Here is a 26,223-nt window from a genome sequence, read left to right on the forward strand (position 1 = left end):
TTTTTTTTTAATTTTGGTCTATGTTTTCTTTCACAACATGACTAACATGGAAATATGTTTTGCATGACTACCCATGTATAACCTATATCAAACTGATTCAATGAGGGGAGTGGGAAGGAGACAATTTGGAAATAAATTTTAAAAACTAATGCTGAATACAATATAGTTTTTCTTGCTATTGGTTTATCCCATTCTGGTAATTCAAAGGTTAAATCTACCTTCGTAATCACTGAGTAGTTAAATGTTAATAAAATGGGCAGTAATTAGTTTTCTCTCTTTAACAACTTTACTAAAACAAGTGAACTACTCTCAAAACTCACTGTTGATTTCTTTTTATGTTTCCTGAATTGTATCTCAGTGCGTCCGAGACTGAATCTGGGGATTGCAAATTCATACTGGAATGAGAAGCAGTTCTGTGAATGTTTCAGTACTCTCTCTTGGCCACAGTCTAAATTTGATGGCTCAATTTACATTTATTTCATCTTTCAAAGAGACATGGCTGTCAAAGGCACACCAATTTAGAGGAAAATCTCTTTTATAAAACATATATAGAAGAAAACATGATAGAAGAATATTATGAGCAATATCTTGCAGAACAAAAAAGCAGTTAGGAGAAAAAAAAAAGAGCAAAAGAAAAGAATTTTGAGGCACATGACCATTAATAAATGAAACTAGAAGAAACGAGAAGAATATTATGAGCAATATCTTGCAGAACAAAAAAGCAGTTAGGAGAAAAAAAAGAGCAAAAGAAAAGAATTTTGAGGCACATGACCATTAATAAATGAAACTAGAAGAAACGACAAGTTCAAGTGTAATAGAACAGATTTCCCAACATTTTCATGGTAATAAACTGAAGCCCTCAAGTTTAAGAAATCAACATTCCCAATCATCATGGCCTCATACAGAAACATGTTATAAAGTTCAATTAGATACTGTTAAACCACCAGGAAAGGGGGAAGGAAACAGAGTTCAGGTCATTTACAGGAACTGCAAGTGTACAGACAAAGGATGCTCAGAAATTATAATGCACAATGTCTAAGTTTTGTGAAGAAGGCTTGAGACTTTTAAGAATAGAGGTGCTAGAAGTAAGACAGTAATACTGGATAGGAGTACCCGAGACCAGATAATACCACAGCAAAACTCTCTCTCCTGGAATAAGGCAATTTCCAACATTCCATAAAACTGGTCACTACTTTACAGAATTTTATATTGTAATTTAGTTGAGATATAGAGGTAGAAATTCATTGTTGTTGTTGTTGTTTTTAACCAAAGGAAACCAATGGAAAAGCTATTCATTTAACAGAAATTCACCTTTCAACTCTGTTAGGTGTCTAAAGTGAAAATAGATTTGTAAATAACTCATTAGATTGTTGAGATTTTTTGCTGTCATAATTAGCTTGGAGATGTTCAGCAATGCATAGCAATCTATTTCCTCAAAATTATTTTTCATGGATTTATTGCTCATTTCAGAAAATTTTATCAATTCATATTATATCATATTTTATAAATTACTACTTATACCACATCTATTTTCTTATTAATTCTTTCTTAGTAATGTTCTTGATTTGAAATAACTTAAACTCATTGTTATTATTCTGAAGTATAAAATGTTAACTTAAATTTTTAAGGGAGATTTAGTAGATTATAGTGGTCTGAAACAAATCCTCTGGTATTTATTAAAATATAAAAATTGTATGGGTAAGGGCATTTCCTATTTGGGGAGTTATTTTTGCTGTTGTTGTTTTTTTTTGCTTTTTGTTGAGGCAATTGGGGTTAAGTGACTTGCCCAGGGTCATATAGCTAGTTAAGTGTCAAGTGTCTGATGCCAGATTTGAACTCTGGTCTTCCTGACTCCAAGGCTGGAGCTCTATTGTACTGCACCACCTAGCTGTCCCATGGGGAATTTTTTTTTTTTTAATGCCACATAATGTTCATGATTACAGCATACTCAGTGTTACTAAATATACCAAATAATTTTCAAAATGAATTTTATTATTTAGAGGTAGCTAGGTGGTACAGTGGATAGCGTACTGGACCTGGAGTCAGGAACACTTGCATTCAAATCTGGTTTCAGACACTTACCAGTTTTGTGACCCTGGACAAGTCACTTAACCTCAGTTTGCCTTAGTTTCCTCAACTGTAAAATAGGGAAAGTAACAGCACCCAACTTACAGAGTTGTTGTAAGGCTCAAATGAGATAATATTTATAAAGCACTTAAGCAGACAGTTTCTGGCACATAGTAGGTGCTACAAAAATGTTTATTCCCTTTCTTTCCCTTACTTCCCTAACCCCAAATGGCACAGTGGACAGGGCATCCCCTTGGAAGTTAGGACAAGTTGGGACTGAAGTTTTGCCTCTGGCTCATAGACGCTGCGTGATCATAGATAGGTCACATAATCTCTTTCAGTGTACCAGACAACCCTCAAAATCTTTCATTTGCAGACATAATGCGGGTCTGCATTGGTAGAGGGAATTTCCAAAATGAGTGTTCCCCACAACAATGAAATCATAAAAGTGGAACACAAAGCCAAACAGAACCATGTTTTACAGTCTGTCAAACTTGATATCTTAATCTCAATTTACCAAATTGATTCTAAGATTAGAAGAAAACCTTGAAAGGCAATGGCAAGATGGAGAGCAAGCTGTCCACAAGGGCAGCCCTTGGGTTCAAGGCTTGGCTCAGACACACAATGAGTGTACATAGCTCCAAGACTCACAGCTGTAGAGAAGGTGCAGGGCTACATGAGACAAGATTGCTTCCTCATCTGGCATTCCCTAGACAAGCATAATCATGAGTCTGTGCCCTGCTCCCCTCACCCTCCCAAATAAAAACCTTCCCTATTTGATTAAAAAGGTAATAAGAATTAAAAACAAAGATAAGAACTATGTGTGCCTGTGTATTAAGCCTTTCATCTTCACAGGCAGTTCCAAGACCAACACTACCATAATATACTACATTACCAATCATGATATGTGGTTGGGAAGCTCAACCAACAAGGATACAGGTTGTATACGTATGTCAAAGTTGAAACAGAACATGTTGTGAATATTTAATGTGGGCTGTCCTGACTTCTGTACAGCTTGTACTCATTAAATATTCTTGGAAGATGAGTCACTCTCTCTTTTGTGGCAGATGTATTAGAAACCATTATGGTCCTCAAGTATTAGGCAAAGTGAGGGTCCCTCTCTAACTTAGCAAAGGCAGAATAGTCTAACTAATGAAATAACTACATCACCTGTAAGCCAGGCAAAAGTACTTTTCTGGGTCCCCTCTATTCACTCACTTCACTTGCCCACTCCACAAGCTACCCTGCCACAGGAAAGGGTTTTACACTGGATATCCTGCCCCATTAATGCCAAGAGTTAGCCTCAGAAAAGCATAAAAGGAAAGCAGTAAGTCTAACAGGATTCTATTATCTTGATAGACCTTCCCATCAATACTGTCACTAAGATGTAAAATGGACCACTGGTAACAACTATGGAACAGATAGCTAAAAATAAGCAATTTTGAGAAACAAAATTATTAGCATTTTGGTTATAACATGTAGGTTTGTGGCTTTTTTTTCCCCTAAGTGAAGGAATTTTTTTCCCTACCTCTATAAGTGTGCTTCTTTAATGAAAACAAATATATTCATTAAGTTAATAATATAATGAATATGAGCCTGACTTTCTCTTTAAAATGAGGAGGGCACAAGCAACTCAAACTCTTAGCGGGAGAAAAATCTTGGATTGTCTGCTTACCTACTTATTCTCTGTCCAAGAACTGATAGGCTTAGCCATTCCACCTACTCTGAAAAGTACTCCTGTCCCCTCCCCAAAGCTATAATTAGGACCATGGTCTTGCCCTAAGTTAAACTGTTTAGTTTCTAGAAAGAAACTAATCTACCTCTTATTTTATCACTTCTTTCCCAGAGTACAGAGTCCCTAAGTGAGAGGAAAGTCAATGCTTCTAGGACTCCCTGCCACATTCTCTCAGTTAGGCCTCCTTCTCTCCAGGAAGCACAGCATCCTCAAACGCCTAACATAACTAGCTCTTTGCTAGTATATCTGATAAATTAACACTGGCTATGGCATTATAGGACCCTAATTTTCCCACTGCATTTTGGAAGGGGACTGACAGTAGTGATTTTAATAGTTAGAATCTTGGGCATTAAGTAATAGGCCAATTATAGAGCTATATTTTCAGACCTTTTAGCACCCCTAAAATAGTATACTTAACAACTGGCTATTCTATTTGTGCATAATAGAAGTTTTGCTTCTGGTTGGACTGAATGATTATGGCCAACAAAAAGCCTATTCAACAAACTAATTTCATCATGTGAAAATCTTGGTTCTATCAAGATATAGCTGGGGCTATTATAATAGAAATGCCTGAGTCACACATTGAAGCCCAATTTTAGGATGGATTTCAATTATAAATATTTCAATTAATGATCAGAGATCAGTCGTCATTTCAGGGGACTAGAACTGAAGTACCAATGTTCAAGATATGCGAATAAGGAAAAGAATGGAAAGAAATAATGGTATTTTTTGGTATTGGTTATTAATATAAACGTATTGGTTTTGTATTAATGGTATTCCTATGGATATTAATGTAAAAGAGTGATAAAGATGACATCAACACATATAAGAACATAACTACTTTTTCATTTCTGTATAATTACTATGAGAATGGGCTATGCATGAATTGAGGTATCTCTCAAGAAATGTACGGAAACAAGCTAGGTTTTAACAAGTTATAGCAGATCATGTCTTGGCAGTCAAACAACTAAATGAAAGGTGTATAGAACCCCAAATCTTGCTGTGTCTTTTGATTATAAGAAGCATTTGCCTTGGCTCAATAAAATCCAACCTTAAAGGCTCTCTTCCAACAAGGAGTCTCTCACACTTATCAAGTTGATATCAGATTTTATGATAGATGCAACTACAGAGATAACCTGGTTCAATGAGCCTCTGATCATGGACATCAAGCAAGGCACAAAACAGGTGTTCTTAGTGCAAAGTCCTCCAGATGCTCACACTTTCAGATGGCACTGTGTCTAAGGGCCACATGTTAAATAGCACTGTGAGGACTAGACCTCAGGGCTCCAAGCCCAATGCACTTTTGGCTTCCTGGGTTTTCAGAATATGTGATGGAATCTAAGAACAGATGCTTCCAAGATGAACATCAAGTACGAGAATACTTCAAGGAAAGGGGACATTATAAATACTGGCAACTTGGAGTAATTGATCGACTCTCTGTAGGTCACAGACTATGCTGAACTGAAGACTACTGATGGACTTTAAGTCCCCTCATCAGTAGCTACAGCAGTGACCCAAGATTAAAAACAGACAATGCTGTTAAAATTATGATGCGTTGACTGTGCAGTCAGGTTAAGTGACTTGCAGAAGTAGTAGTAAAGTAGGAAGGAGTTACTAAGATTGCCCTATATGCTGTTCTAAATATTCACCTTCATGGCGTGCTGAAGCAAGTTGGAAAAAGCTAAGTGTTTTTTAAGTTGCCTACATGACTTTATTGAATTTGCTAAGGAATTTTAAACAGTGTACGCATCTGCTCACCCTCCAGATGCTGACTGAGAATGACCAAGCCAAGCAGTAATTTAGTATGCACAAAAAAACATTCTGGGCAAAGGAACAAGGTTCCTTCTAAAATTTTAATGAGGAAAAAAAAAACTAATTGAGAAAAAATATCTAATACCACCACCAGTAACCAAGCTTAAAAAAAAAAAAGCCAAAAACCTCAAATCTTCCTCAAAAGGCAGAGGATGTGGGGGAAGGAAAGAGGAGTAGAATTTTGAGCATACAGAGCAGTGGTCTCCAAACATTTCTGATCATGCATTTCTTATCAGCAAAAAAATAAAAATTAATATACACCCTCCATACATATATATCTACTTATTTATAAATTGTATACATGTGTGAATATATTAATTATCTACATTACAAACTTAGAGAATAAAAAAGATGATTAAGATGAGATAACAATTGATCCTAGAGTCAACTGGGAGCCACTGGTTTATTAAGCAGGGCAGTGACATCAGATCTGTAAAATAAGACTGGTTGCTGTGTGGATGATGGATTGAAGAGTGGAGAGATTTGAAGCAGGAAGAATAAAGCTATTTCAATAGTCCAGGTGAGATGTATATAATAAGGACCTAAACTAGGGTGCCGACTATGAGTGGAAAGGATGGATTTATAGCTACAGAGGCAGCTGGTTCACAATTTGGAGTAAGAAAGAATGAGGAATTAAAGATGACACCAAGAATGCAAATCTGAGTAACTTAAAGGATGGTGGTACTCTGAAGAGCAACAGGGAAGACTGGAAGAGGGGTGTATTTTTGGGGAAAGCTAATATAAGGAGATCTGCAATGCTGTTCACAACCCACCCTACCTGCACACCTTGTATGACTCACTCTATTCCACAGAAAAGGTGGGGAGAATTTTGCCAAATCCTACTGCAGAGTGCAAAGCTCACTCATTGAGGGATACCTGCTGCAAGCCAAGAAGTAATCTGACAAATGGGGTGTGAGAACACTGGGTAGAGAATTTTTGCCTTCACAGCTGCTGCATGTGCCTGGGTTACAACAGTTGGGCTATGAAAGCCATGAGCAGCTGTAGGAGGCCAGCAGTTGGGTCCTGGGCACTGTGTGGGGAGTGCTGAACAAGAATGGGTGAAGAGAGTAGTGTAGTTGCCTTTCAGACAAGACAGGCTTTTGCAAGGAAGGAGAGATGTGATGCCATCTTGTGCACACCTTGTGATCATGCCTCAACCTCCACTTGGAAGATGCCTGATCTGAAGTTGCAGTACTGCCCCAAGTCTTTCAGAATCTGCCTGATGTACGACATAGCTGACAAACTGATACTCTCCATTTTCTCCCAGGAAAGTAACCCTTTTTTATGCCGCTGAAAAATACTAACAAAAGCTGAAAAAAAAAAACATACAGTAAAGGAAATAGGAAGAATGAATGGGTTGGAAGTGGTGTGAATTCTGTACTTACGCAGTCGTAGTCTGCACTTCATGCCAGCCTTTGCTAAAATTTTGTTTCAACTCATTCATCAGATTCATGCCGAGCTTTTGTTTTATTTCCACCAGATGCTTTTCTTTGGCTGTTAACACTTGTCGTAAAGTTGTGATTTCGTCTTCTAGCTAGAAACAAGATAGGAAAATTACCAAAAAAAAAAAAAAAAAAGGAGAATGAGACCTTCTAAAAACTACCTTAATGAATACAAACACAGAATAAATTATCATGTAGTTCCAAGGGACGACACATGGTATTATAGTTCGGGGCTTTTTAACTCTGTGTTTGGCCCCACCTGAAATATACTATACAAATAAGTGTATCCTCATTAGAAACCAGAAGGAATAATTAGAATTACAGAATCACCGAGTTGGAAGTGACTTTAGAGGTTATCCAATCAAATACACCAAACATGAATCAGATCTAAAATATTCCATGCAAGTTATCACAAGCCTCTGCTTAAAGGCCAAGACAGACCACTTCATTTTTGTATAGCTCTAATTATTTGGAAAATCATCTTTATATTAAGTTGAAGATCCTGCACTTACTTAAGGTTCTCCAGATATGGAGATCCGAGTTCACATACTGCCTCAGACACTTAGTTGTTTAACTCTAGCTAAATCACTTAACATCTCTCTCTGCCTCATTTTCCTTGTCTGTAAAATGGGAATAATAGCACCTACCTCACAAGATTATTGTGAAGATACATTAAATAGGAAATAACAAATGAAATGACATACCTATATACTTATAGGTAGAGCAGCTGGCAGTGCAACAGAAAGAGTGCTGGACTTGGAGTCAGGAAAACCTAAGCTACTAGCTGTAGCAAATCCCTTAACCTCAGTTTGCCTTGGCTTCCTCAACTGTAAAGTGGGGATGATAGTAGCATCTACCTCACAGGGTTGTTGTGTGGCTCAAATGAGGTAATATTTGTGAAAAAATATTTGGCATAGTGCCTAGAACATAGTAGGCCCTATATAGAAGCTTGTTACTATTCCTTCTCTAACACACTCTGGAAACCTATAAGCATTACTTAAATTCTAGCTGCCGTCATCATTAATTCACGGTAACTGACTACACTACTCATTTACTTCTAATGACAAAGTTCTTCCCAAAGTCCAACTTGAATCTTTCCAGTAATGATTTACATCCAGCTTCTCTTTTTTATTCTAAGTGGAGACTATAATTCCTCATACAGCCATTACCAATTTCCATTGCTTATGGATGCTTACTAGGATACTTACTCAAACACATGAATAAGTAAAAATGATGCTAGTGTGATACAGGGCCTAGATTTCAGTTTCCCATACTTTCTCAGGACATGTAAAATTATGGGTACAGTACGATTTCATTTAGAAAAGAAACAATAGTGCTATAAGAAATGATGAACAGGCTTACTTCAGAAAAATCTGGAAAGACTTGTATGGTCTGATGCTGGGTGAAATAAGCAGAACCAAGAGAACGTTGTACACAATAACAGCCACGTTGTGCGATGACTAATATTGATAAATTTAACCCTTCCCAGCAATACAAGGATCTAAGACATCTCCAAAGGCCATGTGATGGAAAATGCTATCCACATCTAAAGAACGAACTATGGAGTCTGAATGCAGATCGAAGCATACTATTTGCTGTTTTTTTTCCTCTGTTGAGTTTTGTTTCCTCTTTCTGGTGGTTCCTCCTATTGGTTCTAATTCTTACTTACAACATCACTAATGTGAAAATATGTTTAATAGAAACATTTATGTATAGCCTATATCAGATTGTGCTCCATCTTGGGGAGGGTGGTGGGGAGGAAGTGGGAGAAAAATTTGAAATTCAAAAGCCCATGGAAGTGTGTTGATAAATCAAAATAAATTTTTTAAAAAAGAAAAGAAACGATAAAGCCTCGATGTCTGCATCAGTCTTGTCAACACAAAGTTGGTTTGTTCAAGGAATATCTGTATCCAGCCCAGGCTGGCTCCAGTGGTTCAAAGCACTAAGATAGCTATTGGTGATATAATGGCATCATTTTAAGAAAAGAACTCTCTGGTATATGATAGAGAAAGGCTATCTTGATTATACTATGGTATGACCTGTGTACTACTTTAATGATCCTTTGAGAAAGCAGTTCCCTTTTTAAGCAATAAGATTTTCTTAGAGGCTACTGAATGTTAATTTCTTTATTTAATAGGCTTCTCCAGCACAGAAATTTTTTGTATACTATACTATTAAAGAGGATACATGGATAATAGTTAATAGAGCCAAGAGATCTCATTCTGTCAATTTGACTGAAGACCAAAAACATTACCTTGTATCACAGACTCACCTAAAATATTAAGCCACTTATAGTGCACTAATAGTGAAAGGTGGCATCCACTGGTTGAGGTAAAATCCCAAAGGCTACACCTATCTGCTTTGGTGGTATGAGTTTGTTTTTCTTAACCAAAATCCTACTCTGATGCTTACTGTGATGTGAAGGTGACCATGGGTTCTCTAAAGCAAGGAGTATGGGATCTTTTTTTTTTTTAAACATTTTGATCAATGTGTTTCAACATTCCTTTGCATTCCTTTGTAATCCTATGTGTTTTTATTTTATATATTTTAAAAGATTATTTTGAGAAGAGGTCCATAGGCTTCAGACTGCCAAAGCAATCCACAACAGAAAAAAAGCACATGCTCTAGAAGGTGCCACAATGCTGAAAAGGCTTAGATCATGACCTCAGAAATCAAGCCTATTTTTTTTCTACTACGCAAGGATTAGCCTAGCTGAGTGAAGAGAAACTCAATACCAGGTTAGATAATTAGGGGGCCTCAGAAACTTTTGAAGACTGCCTACAAAGAGAGAAAGTACGGAAGAGGGATTGGGCTGCATACCAAACTGGAGTTCTACAGAGCCAACACACTGACTTCATTGTTGTATGCCTGTGAAACTTGGACAGTCTATCAGCACCTTGCCAGAAAAGTGAATCACTTCCATTTGAATTGTCTTAGGAAGAGTCTGAAGATTAACTGAAAAGATAAGGTACCAGACACTGAGGTCCTCTCTCAAGCTGAAATACCAAGCATTCCTGCTCTACTGCAGAGATGACAACTCTGACAGGCCATTTTACAGAGACTTGCAAAAGGCAAGAACTTACAGTCAAAAGACATAGTGCAAAGATTCTCTCAAGATTTCCCTGAAGAGCTTTAGTGTCAGTTGTGAGGCATGGAAGATGCTGGTACAGGACCGTACAACATGGTATGTCTGCATCAAAGAAGGCCCTGTGCCCTATGAGCAAAGCAGCATCGCAAAAGTACAAAGGAAACATGAAATGAAGAAAACTAGAGACATCTCTATTGCAAATGTTCAAATAGACTCTGTGCTAGATCTGTGGTATAGCCTTCTGAGCTCTTATTGGAAAGATCAGCCACAGCTGAAAATCTGCACCTGGACCCAACATTGTGATGTCATTGGTCCTCTTTGAGTACAAAGGACAAACAACGATGACGACAACAGAACTCACAACAAAATTATAGTTCCCTATAGTTTTAACTTATCCTTTGCCCACCTAACATATATAATATTTAACTATAAATAATGACTGTCCTTTTACTAGTTTTGTGGGGGAAGGTGCAGTATGAACCTGTGTAACTGCCACCACAGATACTCTCTCCAACAATGAAGTTATTGCTAATTTATTGTTTTAAAGAGTTACCTGGGGTGTTGAATGGTTAAGTGATATGTGTTAATGATCATACCAAGAATGTGTCAGAGGCAGGATTTAAAACCAGCTCTTCCTAATTATATGTATACGATCCCTCTGCTTTAACAAATACATGAGAATGCAATTTAAAACATCCAACAGGGTGTTATCCCTTTTAAATGGGACACCTTGGGAGGCTACATACTTATTTTGATGATGGCTAGTCTTCAAAATTACATTCTTCAAAGTTAGTTTAAATCATCAAATTCATTCCTCCTATAAAAATATTTTATCAGCCTCTTAATTCACCAGATAGGGTTCCAAATGACATTTAAGTTGTTTTCACAAAGAAAATCCATCCTCTGAGCTTGATGCTTTTACCTGGATCTTTGGAAGAATGATTATAAGGCTCTGAAGGTCATCCCAAAAAAGTAAGTCTAAAAATGCTCTGAGCAACAGCAGTGCCACTAAAACACTTGTATATAGCATCCCAAGGGGATTGCTTTTAAGAGAACAACAATTAGATGCTTAAAGCTATTATGTTATTAAAATTAAAATCATTTTAAAGTCTCCCCTATATAATGCTTGAGGATTGTTTGATTCCATTACAATTAGGGTTCTCACAAATGTAAACCAGTTATTCTAAGGCATGATTTAGCCCTGGAAAAGAACGTGAAAGTGAAAAGGGAAAACCTACAGGTTGGAAGAACAATTCAAAGCATGTGCTGCACTGATGGTAGAACAAGGCTTCATCTCCAGATACATGGGATGTTCTGATTTTTTTTTTTAAGTCAGGAACTGTGTTTTGATTGGTATGAAATATGCCTGATATGGAAAATTCCACTACCAATGCAAATCAGCAGCCCATTTATCTTTTATACTTTTAGGGGCACTGGAGTAAAAGATTAAATACCTTATTCATAGCCAGATAGCTGGCATTTTGGTGTCAGAAACTGAGCCTGAGTAAAGATCTTTCTGACTTCAAATAACACCTGTATGATACTATTCTCATATGTAAAATGAGGGGCTTTAACTAAATGGACTCTGAGGTCCCTTTCCACCTTTCTGATCTATGATCCTATCAACACTATGTCACTTTGGCTCCCCAAAACAATATTATTAGTTTAAGGGAATCAGCTCACTTTTCTGGCATCATGTATGCTTCTGAGAAAAGCAACTGCTGAGCTAGGTCTGCCTTGACAATTCATTTATTTTATGGCATAGGTCTGCTCAGAGTCCTAAGAAAAATAGTTATGGAAGTTAAGTCTGACTCAGAGTTCTGAGAAAGCAGTTGTTCATTTGAATGGCTAAGCTGTAAAATATGAGAGCAAACAGAGAGCGAAGTATGCTTCAGTGATTTGTATATGACTAACTAAAATAATACAAAACTTTGAAATACAGAAATACAGAACTAAAGAAATACAGAAAATAAAGACACCAGAACCATTTACGATTATGGGACAAAAGCAATTTAACTGATCATAGACAGAAGATAGTTATAAACATAAGCTAAAGGTATATTGTTTATGAGATGTACTTGGTGGGGGGGAAAAAGAAGACAGACATAAATACACACACACACACACACACACACACACACACACACAGAGATAAATGACAGATTTAAGAAATGAGGCAAAGACAGACCCTAACATTCTCTATTCTATCATTTGTTGCTGGGTAGATCAGTTGTCCAACGGAGTCAGGAGTGTTCTCTACCGCTCCAGATGCTGAAAGGAAGAAGGAAAGAAAGACTATATTCTGCTATCTTACAAGAAATGGAGAGGCGGGAAGGAGGAGAGAAAGGACTCTGATTTGTACTGGCATCTGTTATTGCTGAGAGGTGGTGGTGATGAAGAATCCTGCAAAGGAGCAGAGCTTTCATAAAGGTTTTTCCCAGTTTTAAGATAATGGTTATTGCCCTGTCCTAAAAGGGCATAACATTCATTCATTTGAAGGCATTATCTAAGTCTGAATTTGGAAGTGATGGATACTATGGCTGCCATTGAAGAGTTAAGTCCAGCTGAATAGAGAAACAGCTCAGAAGCAGAGAATCAAAGAAGTTATCCAGTTGAGTGACTAATTTAGCTGAATGTCATATTCAGTGAGATAACAACTCAATCATGGAACAACTCAGTTTAGCAGTGGAAGCATCAGTTTAATTCAGAAGCTATGTTCATCAACAAACTTTTATGAACAATTCCTAAGAAAGATGATACTGAAGCATACAATTATAGAATTGTGAGTTACCCTGAGCATATGGATTTCCCCTCATTCATGTACTTCCCTTGACTCATTCCCAAAGATATAAATGGATTGCACTGGTGGTTAGGATGTGACCCAGGTTAATGTATGAATTGCGATATATTTATTATCCTTGCATTTGACTTATAAACACATCTGTGGTATTATTATTAAGGAAATGGTTATGTTTAAAATCTAGTGTCATTATGAATTGCTGGGTTTGTGTAAATAGAAGCACATCCATAGGGACTCAAGAGCTACAGTAATAAACAGAGGAAGTTTATTCCCCTACAACAGGATTTTCACCCCTCAAAACCTGACAGTCTGAGTGTTCCTGATCCTTTTATACAATAGTGCCTTCCCTCTGTTGATTATTTCTAATTCATCCTATATATAGCCTGTTTGTACATAGCTGTTTTCATGTTATCTCCCCCGTCAGACTGTGAGCTTGAGAGCCGAGACCGTCTTTTGCCTTTTTTTGTATCCCTAATGAATGACTAAATGTAGTTTTATGGTAGTGATTCTTGTTTGAGAACCTAGTGTGAAGGCAGATTTAGGTTGAGTACAAGCCAGCCCAGAAAGTAAATGTGTACATACCACTGAGGTGTTATAGTAATTAAATAGGAAGACAATGTAATCCACCTAGTTAGTTAGCTCAATTTGCTAGAACACAGTGCTAATTAGTCCAAGGTTGAAGATTTCTTCTCAATCAATTACTGCCACTGTTCCCTGACCACAGACGAGTACCAACCCAAGCCAGTTATCTTGAAAATATACACCACTGATTACTGGAGACTGTGACAAATGAGAATCAATACCCCCACTAGAAAAAAAAAAACAATTCAAAAGCACCCCATTGTGAGCAAGCCAAGAGCATTATCTTTGTCGAACCAGCACCTTTAATAGGCAAAGGAAACGTACTAATGGCAAACACATCATTATATGGTATGTTGTGACAATTACTTAGTAATCAAAGGCTTATTAAAATTAGATTCAGTACAGATATTGGGGAAATGCAATCAGCAATTAGGTACATAAAAAAAAGACAACTGCAAAACCAAACACAGTAATGCCTAATTAATCCAGCATCACCAAGTTACTCAAATAAATTTTTTTCAGACAACTGAAGATTATTCCTTTAAGTCTCCTAAATTTAGTTTACAGATATTTATAAGTCAGGGGATCTTAGGTCAGCTCCATCTTTCCCAAGGAGTAAAGTGTACAGCTTTGTAATAGTTATTTTCCTCTGCCCTCAGAATTTTGTTTGGTTGTTGTTGTTTTGATTTCAGGATATCTCCTGGATGACTGAGATATGAAAATCTTACTTCAAGAAAAGCTGGGTCTTACCATAGTCCACATTATGCAATAACGGGGAGGAAGAAACCTTACACAGGAAAAAATGAGGTCCTAACATCTTTAACAAACTTAAAAGTTATAAAAATATCATGTAGAGTTATCTTCCCAAAGAAAATAGTAGCAGTGGTGCCTCCCGGGAATTTAAGCTAAAATGAAACATGCCAAGGGCATGTTTTAGAGGAAAAGTAAAGCATAATGGAAAGATTCTTATTATACCATTGGAGTTACAGGTTCACAGAATTTGAGAGCTGCCCATTTACAAAAGGATGTTCCACTGTAACACACCCAATGATGTCCAGCCTCTGCTTGGAGAGCTCCAAGGAGGGGGAACCCTCCAACTCATTAGGCAGCCCGTTCCCCTTGAGGGCAGTTTTAACTATTAGAAATGTTGCTGACATGGAGCCTTAACTGGACATTTTACCATTGACTGTTTCTGGTTCAATGTTCTTGGACTAAACACAACAAATCTAATCCCTTATCCATGTGTCAGCCCTTCAGATGAAGATAACTCTCAGTTTCTCCGTCTTCCCACCCCTAGGCTTCTCTTCAGGGTAAGAAGAGGAGTTCCCTCATGATATGCATATGACATGGACTTAAGGCTCTTCACCATCTGGTTTCCATCATCTGAAATTCTCTAACTTATTAATATCCTTAAGCCATGGTGTCTAAAATAGAACAAAATATTCCAGATTAAGCTCGATGAAGGCAGAATAAAGTGGGACTATCACGTCCTGCTTCTTGCAAACACCACATCTTAAATGCAACCAAAGATCACATGGCCTTTTTGTGGCTGCCATGTTACACTGCCAACTTTTTTTGAGTTTGTAAATCTACTGAAACTCCCCTTATCTTTTTCAGATAAACTGTTATCTAATCATGTCTTCCTCATCCTATACTTAAGATGATTTTTTGACACAAGTGCAAAATACTGATTCACACTAAATATCATCTTATTAGATTCAGCCCAATGATCTAGCCTATCAAAATCCTTTTGTATCCTGACTCTCTCATCTAGTATGTTAGCCATCTCTTCTTGTGTTGTGTCATTGCAAATCTGTTGTGTATACTGCCTATGCCTATGTCAAGATCACTGATCAAGTGTTAAACAGTTTAAAGCCTTTGCTCAGATCCCTTTGAAACTCCATTAGAGATCTGTTGCCATGCTGACACTGAACTGTGTCACAACTTACTCTTTCAGTGTGGCCATGCATTAGTTCTGAACCCATTTCAATATATTTAATAGTATGAGGTAACTTATCAAAAGCTTTGCTAAAATCAAGGAAATCACATTCACATTATTTCCTTCATTGACTAGTATAGTTGGCATCAGAGAATCTGGGTTCCTGACTCTGCATATACTACTGTTTGTCTGTGACCTTAGGCAAGTCATTTAACCACTGTGAGATCGTTTCCTTATCTATAAGATCAAGAAATTATACCAGATGACCTCCTAGATCTCTTCTGGATCTAAAGTTAGGATCCCAATATTGAGGATCTAAACTGGATTGTTTGCTGGAGACTCTTCCATTTTCCTTTGCTTCCACTGAAATTCTAAGCACTTGGTAACATATTAAGGCTGAAACCTGCTCAGATACTTTAGTACAATGATTAGAAGTCAATACTCATTGATTCATTTCCCTCCCAACTATACTCCTTCGGATTTCGGATTTCTCCATCATGCCCCCAGGAACCTCATCATCCTGCAAGATCAAATGCTCACACCTCATACATCCTCTCTGGCTCTGGGATGCCTCAGACTGGAAGGTAAAAGTAATGAGCTCCTCCTAGAACCTCCACTTAGAGAAAGGGCCCAGGCCTGCCATTTCCACATTTCCCACTTGGATGCACTCCTTCAGACCTCTCCATCATGTCCCCTTTGCTGGCTGCCTTCCCTTCTCCTGACCTTTTCAGCTTCCTCCATTAGATGGTAAGCTCCTTGACTGAAGGGACTATCTTCTTATATGTATGCCCAGGCCTTAGCACAACATCTGGTACATCCCGGGGCTTAATAAATGTTTATTAACTGGCTAGAAATTGAAAATTTTCTGTCAAAAATTATTAAGAAACTCACATGAGTTGAAAGGACTACTGCCTAATAACTATACTATGTATGTAGCACATATCTGCTACGACTTAAAGACAAAAAAATTCTACTTCCCACCCCAAAACTACTTTTTTCTCTATTTTACATTTAAACGTTTGTATACATGTTGTTTCCCATCTCCCATAATATAAGACACATTCCCTGAGAGCAGATACCAATTCACTTTTTTCTCTGCATCCCCAGAGACTAGCATGGCATACAATAGGCAATGGAACCTATGTACTGAAGGATTAATGATGTTTAGATCCCATATGTAGTGTGATCTAAGTAGTAATAAGAAAAACGGAACAGTTTTGTCAGTTTGTCTGAACACGCAGTTTTTTTTTTGATTCTTCATGAAAATTCTTAGGTGTAGATTATATTTTGTATATAAGGGTGATCCCATTGGTTCACAGTCAGATTGTCAGTTATTTTCTCCCCAAAGTAAATTTGTACATTCTCCTTCTCTAGGCCCCCCTCTGCACAGAGTTGTCGTTTGTCCTTCGTTTTCAAAGCAGACCAATAACATCATGACTGATGTCTTGACTCATGTGTGAACTATATTTAAGTGTGGCAGAGTTTCAAAAAGTCATCAGCCTCATTCTCTCTTCCAGAGTCAAAGTCCAGTAGGCAAGACAAAAGTCAGGATGACTGGCAATGGCCCAGGACACAATGGATGACCTTGGCGTCTTTGATGTCTAAGCAAGCTCTAACCATTCCACTGTGCCTGCTTAAGCCATCTTCTTGGCCATCTGAATAAATTGTTTTCATCCACCCATTCCACTGGGGAATGCTTGGGGTAAACATCTCCCTACCTCACTGACAGGTCTGAGGACTGTCAGTTACCCTCAACTCGGTTTAGCCCGTCTATAGAGATAGGGTGTGGATGATGCACATGATAGTCTTGGGGTCTTGGAGCCACAGGGCAGAGTCAGGTGGATACCAAAGGTGGATAAGCAACCCTGGAAAGGGACTGGCAAACCCCCACACCAGAGGTACTAGTCCAAGATGCAGCTGTACTAGTGGAAAAGTTAAGCATTCTTCAGTCAGAGGACTTTGATTCTAATACCGGCTCTGCCGCTTAGTAACTTACAAAGTGAAACTGCTCAAAGAAATGCACACAGTAGCACATAAGTAGAAGATGAAGGACTAGGACACAGTGAAGTCTATGGCTATGAAACAGTCTTTTCCCCCCCCTTTCTAAACCTATGTTCTCATTAATAGCTTTAAATAGGCTAAAAAGGAACTAATCTCAAAAGGTAATGTATTTATTCCTCTCATGAAGTCATGATGGAATACTATGAAAAGATCTCCTCTGTTAAAAGCAATTAAAGCATTTTGTGTAGCCATGCTAGAATTTGCTTACAGACTAAAGAGGTAATTATAAGGATTCACTATGTGAAAAATCACAATTATCATCAATTTTGCTAAATAACAAAATAACATTCCTTTAAAAAAAGGTTTTTAAAAGGATAAACACAAAAGTCAGTTTGAGAAGATACAAGAAAAGTTCCCAAGACCTTTATAATTGTTATGTTTCATTCATTTCAATTCAAACATTTATTTATTAAGTGCTTACTCAGTTCTCAGTGTCAGAAGAACAAGTTACATTTCTAGGTAGCAGATAAACTAATTTACCTACAATGACTTGAGAGGCAGAGGCTCAGAGTGAGCAATGGGCACTTAGAAGGTCTACTTCATATATAAGAAAGCATTTATTAAGTGCCTACTATGAGCCAGACATTGTACTGAGCACTAGAAATACAAATACAAAAGCAAGCTAGCTCCTATTCTCAAATCTTATAATCTACTCGAGTACAGGATCTGAACTTTTTCGTGTCTTGGACCCCTTCAGCAATTTGATGCCCTTCTTTCCCAGAAAAAAATGTTTTTAAATAAGACAAATGCTAAATTTCTGGTGTTCACAACCCATTTTTTGTTGTTGCTGAAAAGGGTTCATGGATTATTGTAAATAAATAAGTACGTGTTTTCCCCTTATCTAAATTCAAGACTCCCTAAAATCTATCCCTAAAAGTCAATAGCCCAAGTTAACAAGCTCTGTACTAGAGAGAACACATTTATATAGAGTAGTAGAAGACACTGAATAGAGCTTTGGCCAGGGCAATTATGGAGCCACAGGGAAAGCAGATTACCCTTCAAGTATCAATAGCAATACTCATTTGATTATTGTACCCTAAAGAAGAAACCTGACAAACTACCTACCATACTCCCGACTGCTTGACCCTGGTGGATAGTTGTACGGGATTAAGGTATGGTCTGTGGCAGGCTCAATATAGAAGGCTGATATAAAGACTGAGTCATTCTTCAACCCCTGCTTAAAAATACTCCTCATAATACTTTTAACTAACTAGACACATTTGGGTTAGCAAGTTCCCCCTTTAAGAAAGCAAATGATCCCTGAAAGGATTAAGACTGTTTAACAGCCACAATTTACTAAAAATTATTTTAAGACCTGGCTTCCTTAGACTTGAGATCTACCAGTCTAGGAAGCTTGGATTCCAGATGTAGTGGGGTGCTTTGCATAGCCAGAAGACATTTATAAGGTTCTGGGTGCTTGAAGGACAGAACATATATACTAGAAGGTAGGAAGGGGTTACAGATATTAAAGAGAAGGCATGAAAGACAAACTTCACCTACTTTGCAGTTCTACTCAGGAGACAACCAAGGGCCCTTTGGGGGGAAAAAATTATGATGGGTGGTAACATAGAAGACATAAGTGGGTGAAACAATAGCACGGGTCTCAAACTTTCATTCTTTATTTTCCTTTTACGTTATTTTTTATACTCATTCTTTTTAAATTCGGAGTTCCAAATTCTCTTCCTCTGTCCCCTAGCAACTTGAGGTCAATTATACAGGTGAAGTTAGGCAAAACATATTCCCATATTAGCTATGTTGTAAAAACAAACAAAAAAACAAAAAAAGAAACAAGGAAAGTGATAAAAAAAATTATGCTTCAATTTACACTCAGACTTCATCCATTAATCTCTCTGGAGGTGGACAGAATTTTTTTATCTTAAGTCCTCTGGAATTATCGTAGATCGCTGCTTTGATTACAGTGGCTAAATCTTTCACATTTGATCATTGTTACATACATTACAATAAATACAATTGCTATTATTGTGTACAATGTTTTCCTGGTTCTGCTCACTTCACTTTGTATCAGTTCCTTATAAGTCTTTCCAGGTTTTTCTGAAACATCCTGCTCATCACTTCTTTTCACACAATGGGATTCCACCACAATCATATGTGACGTGTTTAGTTATTCCCCAATTGATGGGCTTCCCTGCAATTTTCAATTCTTTGCCACCACAAAAAAAGAGCCGTTATAAATATTTTTGTAGGTCTCAAACTTTCAAAGCCACAGATACAAAAACTCACTCCCTTTTGTGCCATGCCTATTCTGAATGGATATTGGCTGAGTAGATGTGATGACTTAATATTTTAAATACGTCCATGAACTTTAAGTTTATTCATGAACTTTGTTCTTTACTAGGGCCTTTTAATTAACTTCTCAATTGCATCTTCTGAGTTTTTGTTGTATTGCTAAAAAGGGCACAACTTGTTATTCTGTTGTTTTAAAGAAAAAAAAAACTCTCCAAATACTCCGAGCAATAGATGACCTAAAACAAGGACTATTTTTTTTTAAAGGACAGTGAGCACCAATGCTGGAAAGTCATAATTCTGAATGAATTCCATAGTCCTTTTAGTGATTCATTATTCCATAGTATAATAAATGGTACAAATTTACAACTAATTACTACTGTTTGCTAAAACAGCTCAACCATTCATTTTACTTCTGTAGTCAACCTGACAATGGACAATCAGGGCTGAGAATTAATCTGGCAAAATGACTCATTTTACAGTATACTAGTCTATAAAATTGTATTAAGTGAAGGACAAAATAATTATAGTGTGTGAACTTCATTGTACTAATAATAACTTGCAAGTTCTAAAGGTTGAAATATGAACACTGAGGGGTTTGACTGAGCTTACCTTAACTAGCTCAGTTTTCAACTCTTCTCTTTCTTCTTCGGATATCATATTACTGAGGTCAATATGAGAGACAGTTTCTTCATCAGGTTCATGCAGTGGATCAGTCTCCAATAAACCTTGAAGAATGAAGATAAAAGAGGATCAATTACGATATTAACAGAGTTAATAAAAGAGTTAAAACAGAGTAAAGAAAATTGGTCTACAAAATCAAAGCAAAGTAGGAAAGTGGACTATTATCCAGTTAATAACCCAAGGTGTCCCAGTCATATTCAAGGATTGAAACAACCATTCCCTTTAATAAAAACATATACAATCCCACTCACCCACCTATAGTAAAAGTAGCTCCCAAGGTAATTAAAAAGTAAAAATAAAAGCAAGTAAAATATACCAGCAAGGGAATTAGAAGCAGCCAAAAAGGAAGATCTCCCTGAAGTCTCAGAAGTTCCCTACCTAAGTCTGAACACCTGTTTTTATAGTTTTCTTTCCCCAAGGATCCACAGCTGTATCCCAAATCAACCCACCTGAGTACAAAGTTAACTCAAACTGCCTCAGATCCACTACATGGCTTCTTCACTCAAAACAGTCTCATCTGGTTTTCTGGGAGTATGAGGTTAACTCAAATCTTCCCAGTTCCACCAGTATCCTGGCCCATAATACATGGCTGTCTATGTACAATTGGCCTAACAAGGCTATTAGCTTAGCTTTGATTCCACTGATGTTGATGGTGTCTGGTTTGTAGCAAGGCATTAACTATGACTGTCTTGGTACCTATATCACTCTATTAGCACCAACAAAGAAACAGTATCAGCTATCTTATCCATGTATGTTGATTGTCCAGCCTTAATATCTCTCTCTCCACTGCACCTGCTGGACAACAGCCCCAGGATATCCTACACGCATCTCAAAATCAATACATCCAAAAGAGAACTGATTACATTTCCCACAAACCCCACCCCTTTTCCTAACTTTGCTATTTCTGTTGAAACATCACCATCTTTGTAGTCAACCTGGTTCACAACCTCAGGATCATCCTTAACATGTCATTTTTTCTTCACCCTTCATATCCAATCAGTTACCAATTCTTATTGATTTTACTCCCACAATATCTGTCCCCTCCTCTGTGTTCCCATGGCCTTCACACGGTGGGTCCTCTGCAGTAGCCTCTTACCTGGCATCCCTATCTCAAGTCCCTATTCTCTACAAACCACTGTCCACACGGATGTCAAAGTGATATTCCTATAACACAAATCTGACCAAGGCACTCCACAGATCAAGAAACATCAGTAGTTCCCTATTACCTCTGGGATAAAATACAACCTCCTTTGTTTGGTTTTAAAGCCCTTCACACAATTTGGCTCCAACTTATATTTACAGACTCACTTCCTATTATTATCCCTTACTGACTTGATATTCCTACCAAATTGGCCTGTTTGCTGTTCCAAGAATGTTCTCATTTCCCTGATGTTGTACTTCAGTCTGACACAGCAACATAAGGACACTGTTAATATTTAATCAAGATAGATCTAAATGTTCAGCCTTACATTTTGTTTTTTAACTGTAGAGTCCCAACCATTTTAGTAAACATCAATTTGTTCAGGATAGAGACTGGACACCTGTGATTTCACTGGTATAAGTAACAATAAATTGGCACCTTTTCTGAAACTTACAGACTTAGAGAGCCACCTAGGCCCCATGGAGCCCACAACAGTCCTCAGCTGCAAGAACCAGATTAAAATGTAATTGGGAGGGGCAGCTAGGTGGTGCAGTGGAAAGAGCACAGGCCCTGGAGTCATATGAGGTCAAATCTGGCCTCAGACACATAACATTCACTAGCTGTGTGACTCTGAGCTGTGTGACTCTGGGCAAGTCACTTAACCCCAACTGCCTCACCAAAAAGCAAAAAAAAATGTAATTGGGAAATTTTTAACAAAATAAACAGTAATACAACATAGACAATGCTAATCTGTAATTTTTCAAGTCAATATGGCCTGCAAGAGATCTGTTTCTATTTGAGTTTGACACCACTGACCAAGAGCACTTAGAGGCTAAGGACTTGCTCAGGGTCACACAGCCAGCTATAAGTCACGGGACAGAACTTGAACCTAAGTCTTCCTGGCTTAAAAGCCAGCCCTCTATCCCACTACATCATATTGCCTTTCAAGACAATTAGTTACTCTGCTTAAAATGGCAGACATTACAAAATATCATTTTCTTCCTTCTAATAAAAGAAGAAAAAAATAAAAAATCTTCTGACAAAGGAAAATTCACAAGTGGAAAGTGGCTAATAAATTTAGTCAGCAGAATCCTTCTCATAGCTACCTACAGGCAATTAGATGATTAAATGGATGGAGTGCTGGGTCTAGAGTCAGGAAGACCTGAGTTAGAATTCAGCTACAGACACTTACTAGCTATGTGACCTTAGGCAAATCACAACTTCTGTTTGCCTCAGTTTAAACTGTAAAATGGGGTTAGCATCATCTTCCTCACAGAGTTGTTGTGAGGATCAGATGAAATTATGTTTGTAAAGCACTTAGCATAGTGTCTGGCATGTAATAGGAGCTATTTCTTACTTCTCATAAGAAAAGCCCAATAAAGAAGAAGAAGAAGAAGGACTGACAAGAAGGGCAGGAACACGAAGAAGAAGGAGGAAGAGGAGGAGAAGAATGAGAAGAAGAAATAGATAATGACAAGAAGGAGGAGGAGAAGAAGAAGAAAAATAGACAGAACAAGAACAATGACAAGAACAAGAACAAGAAGAAAAGATGGAGGGGCCTTTCTGATATCTTCATTCCTTACTGGGCTCTCCCCCAATTTTCTACTTTTCTTTCAATCTTGGCTACATTTGTTTTACGTGTACAAAACTTTTTTTAATTTAATGTAATTGAAATTATCAATTTATACCTCACTCTGCTATCTCTTGTTTCTTCATAAATTGTTCATTTATTCATAAATCTGACAAGTAATAAGTATGATCTTCAAATGTTCATGTAATAGCGCTCTTTAGGTCTACATCATTTATCTATTTTGACCTTATCTTAGTAAATAGTGTTAAGATACTGGTCTAACCCCAATTTCTGCAAGACTGATTTCCAGTTTTTCCAATAATTTTTTAACCTAAATAATGAATTCTTATCCCAAAATCTTAAGTCTCTGTACTTGTCAAGTACATGGTTATATAGTTAGGGCCCCCAACCATGCTGTCCTGAAAACATTCTTGTTCCCTGTGGTACTGGTACTGCGTTTACTGAGGTATGGTGCCTGCTCCTAGCCCAGGGCCACAGCCAAGGACCACGTCTGGTCAACATGCTTAGGCCTGGTGTCCAGAAATGCCAGAATCCCCCAATCTTCCCCACTCAGCCATCTGCTGTTAGATAAAAATGCGTGAGGTTAAAGTTTATCAAGCGAAAGTTCCTGAGGCTGTTATTTCCCAAGGCCTAGTCTATTTCCAGATGTAGTTGCGGCCTGCTGTTTGCTGATTCAGGCGAGTTGGCTTGAAGGTGTTTGTACTTCACTCAGGCCAAACCTCACCCCTTGGAGGTCCTGAGTCTTTTCTGAGATCCTCTCAAGTTGTCTTAAGGAGGACAATTGCTTTAACCCTTGATTTTTGCTGCTCTATGTTCATTTTGTGGTGGTATTCTGTTTGTTTATAAAGGAAATTTGGAGAGCCTGGAACTTTCTGAACTATTCTATCATCTTCTCAGAATGCCTCTCTAAATGAAATTTTTTTGACTTATTTTCCTCCTCATACTTAACTTTTCTATCATGGTTGCTAATTTATCTGTCAGGCAGCTAGATATAATGGCATCATATAAACACGGACACAGAAGAAAAACAGAATCATTTGTTTATGCCACAACTCAATAGGTTCACTTTGCAAAGGCAGAAAGAGGTAGATCAAAACACCGAGTAGAAAGATCAGAGTACAGTTAAGGCAGAGGGTTAGAAAGCAAAGAGAGAAAAAAAATGATAAGCTAGTAAAACAGAGTCAGAACCTTAAAACAAACCAAACGGGGAAAAATGGTAAAAAGGGATAGATGAATATAGGTCAGGCCAGTGAATATGTAAATGACTAGTTACCTACTTACTATGGAGATAGATATCAAAGGAAATAAAAATAGGTTTGTTGAAAGGAAGCATCAGCAAGCAAATCAACTGTACAAGATGGAATGGCTGCAAATATGTCATAGGTCAAGTGTTTGAGAAGTTGCTTTCCCCTGGGTATGTCCAAATTGTTTCCACCATATAGTGATATTTTATTGCTCACTGAAAAAGTTTAATATGCTTTTGACTAAACATCTAGAACGACTAACCATTTGTGGTTACAATGGCCTAATTACTCCCTAAACAGTGGACATAACAGTTGGGCTGAGGAAACAATCCCATATACAGCAAAAAGATTTTTTTAAAAGGTTATCTAAAATAAAATAATCCATTTATACAGCTGGGTCTCAAGCAAACTTGCTAGGTGGGTGAAGGCTGTATCAGGCATTTGCACCACTCATTTCAGTTCCTCATCCTGTATCCTAAACATTTATTGTTTTCATGATGTTCTTACTAAGTAGCATAAAGTTCTGACTCTTCATCTCCTTCAAATGATCCTTCCTATTCCCTTCAGAGCAACGGTTAATAACTAGCAAATATGAATAACAAATCTAACAAATAACAAATCTGTCAATGCATGCTAATAGCATATGTGTCACCCATCATAGGTGACCCATTATGTCTTAGCAGGGCACAAAGTCTCTTCAGCCAAAATAACACTCTATGCCTGGCATCAAGTTGCCATGACCAGCGGAGTTTTACATTACTTCTTATTTCTATGGATCTGTGATCTTTTCAATAAAGGTAGTCCCTCCCTCCAGCAATCAAAACTGTGATCTGTCAATACCTGCTGATGTTATCCTACTCATTTCAATATAAGTCTGCAAATCTGTGACTAATTTAACAATGTACTGGGGGTCTTTCTCTAGATCTCTTGATTTTGTGTGGGTATCAATAGAGCATTCAGATTGCCTCTCAGTTGTCTGTAGTGCCTCTGCTTCTTACTATACCTGTGTTACCTAGCTTCAGTTTCCTCATCAAACAAATGAGAGCGTTGGACTAGTGGGCTCTCAGGTCCCTTCCAGGTCTAGACTCTAAGAAGGTATCACCATATATAGGAAATACCTTTTTGATTTGCACTTTGCACTGGACATCCTCCACAGAGGTGGCAGATACCTTTAGCAAGCATTGCGTTCATCTTTCTTTTTGATATCTCCATTTTAATAATTAGAGGGTCATCAAACAGTTATCTCTGTTATATCGTATAATGAATCCCATATGATTTTTGACATATGCATGGGAGAAGCCTCGTTAGAAGTTTCTCCTCTACCAACATAAAGTTTTTTATATTAAAAAGAAAAGGCACAAGGTGATCTGATATTCTTTGTTCACTTTGACCCACTTTGTGACTGCAAAGACCATTCGTAAAAACCTATGTGTTTTCTTCTCATTCTTTCAGCAAGGAAGCCCTCAATGATAGTGTACATTAATCTCATAAAAATTTCACAGAAATAGGAAAGTGAGATATATGGAATAGTAATTATTGACAATTTTTATCTTTTTTTGGTGGTGGGTAGGTACAAAATATGATATTTTTCAGTGACTTTCCATGCCCTCTAATTGGTCCCCTTTCCTCCATGCTCTCCTCTCTAATCCATCCTCCATATAACAGCCAAAGTGTTATTTCTAAGGCAAAGGTCATTTCATGTAGATGCTGCCCCCCTCCACAGAATGAAAGCACTCAGAAGGTGGGGACTATTTCATCTTTATCTCCAAATCCACAGCACCTCGCAGGGTGGT

The 26,223-nt window shown here is 37.6% G+C and overlaps 1 protein-coding gene across 4 annotated transcripts in view; it reads right to left on the reverse strand.

The window, feature by feature from the left end:
- The window catches only part of TPD52L1 (TPD52 like 1), a 157,049-nt gene that overhangs the window by 51,147 nt on the left and 79,679 nt on the right, over positions 1-26,223 (reverse strand). For all 4 annotated transcript variants that reach the window (XM_020986977.2, XM_020986978.2, XM_078155163.1 and 1 more), the window contains exons 2-3: positions 20,383-20,498; positions 7,000-7,148 (exon numbers count right to left, since the gene is read on the reverse strand). In XM_020986977.2, coding sequence (XP_020842636.1) covers positions 7,000-7,148; positions 20,383-20,498 — 265 coding nt within the window. The remainder of the gene's footprint in view (positions 1-6,999; positions 7,149-20,382; positions 20,499-26,223) is intronic.

The sequence above is a fragment of the Phascolarctos cinereus genome, unplaced genomic scaffold (assembly GCF_003287225.1).
Source record: "Phascolarctos cinereus isolate Bilbo 61053 unplaced genomic scaffold, phaCin_HiC Scaffold_5;HRSCAF=322, whole genome shotgun sequence".
Lineage (NCBI taxonomy): Eukaryota > Metazoa > Chordata > Mammalia > Diprotodontia > Phascolarctidae > Phascolarctos > Phascolarctos cinereus.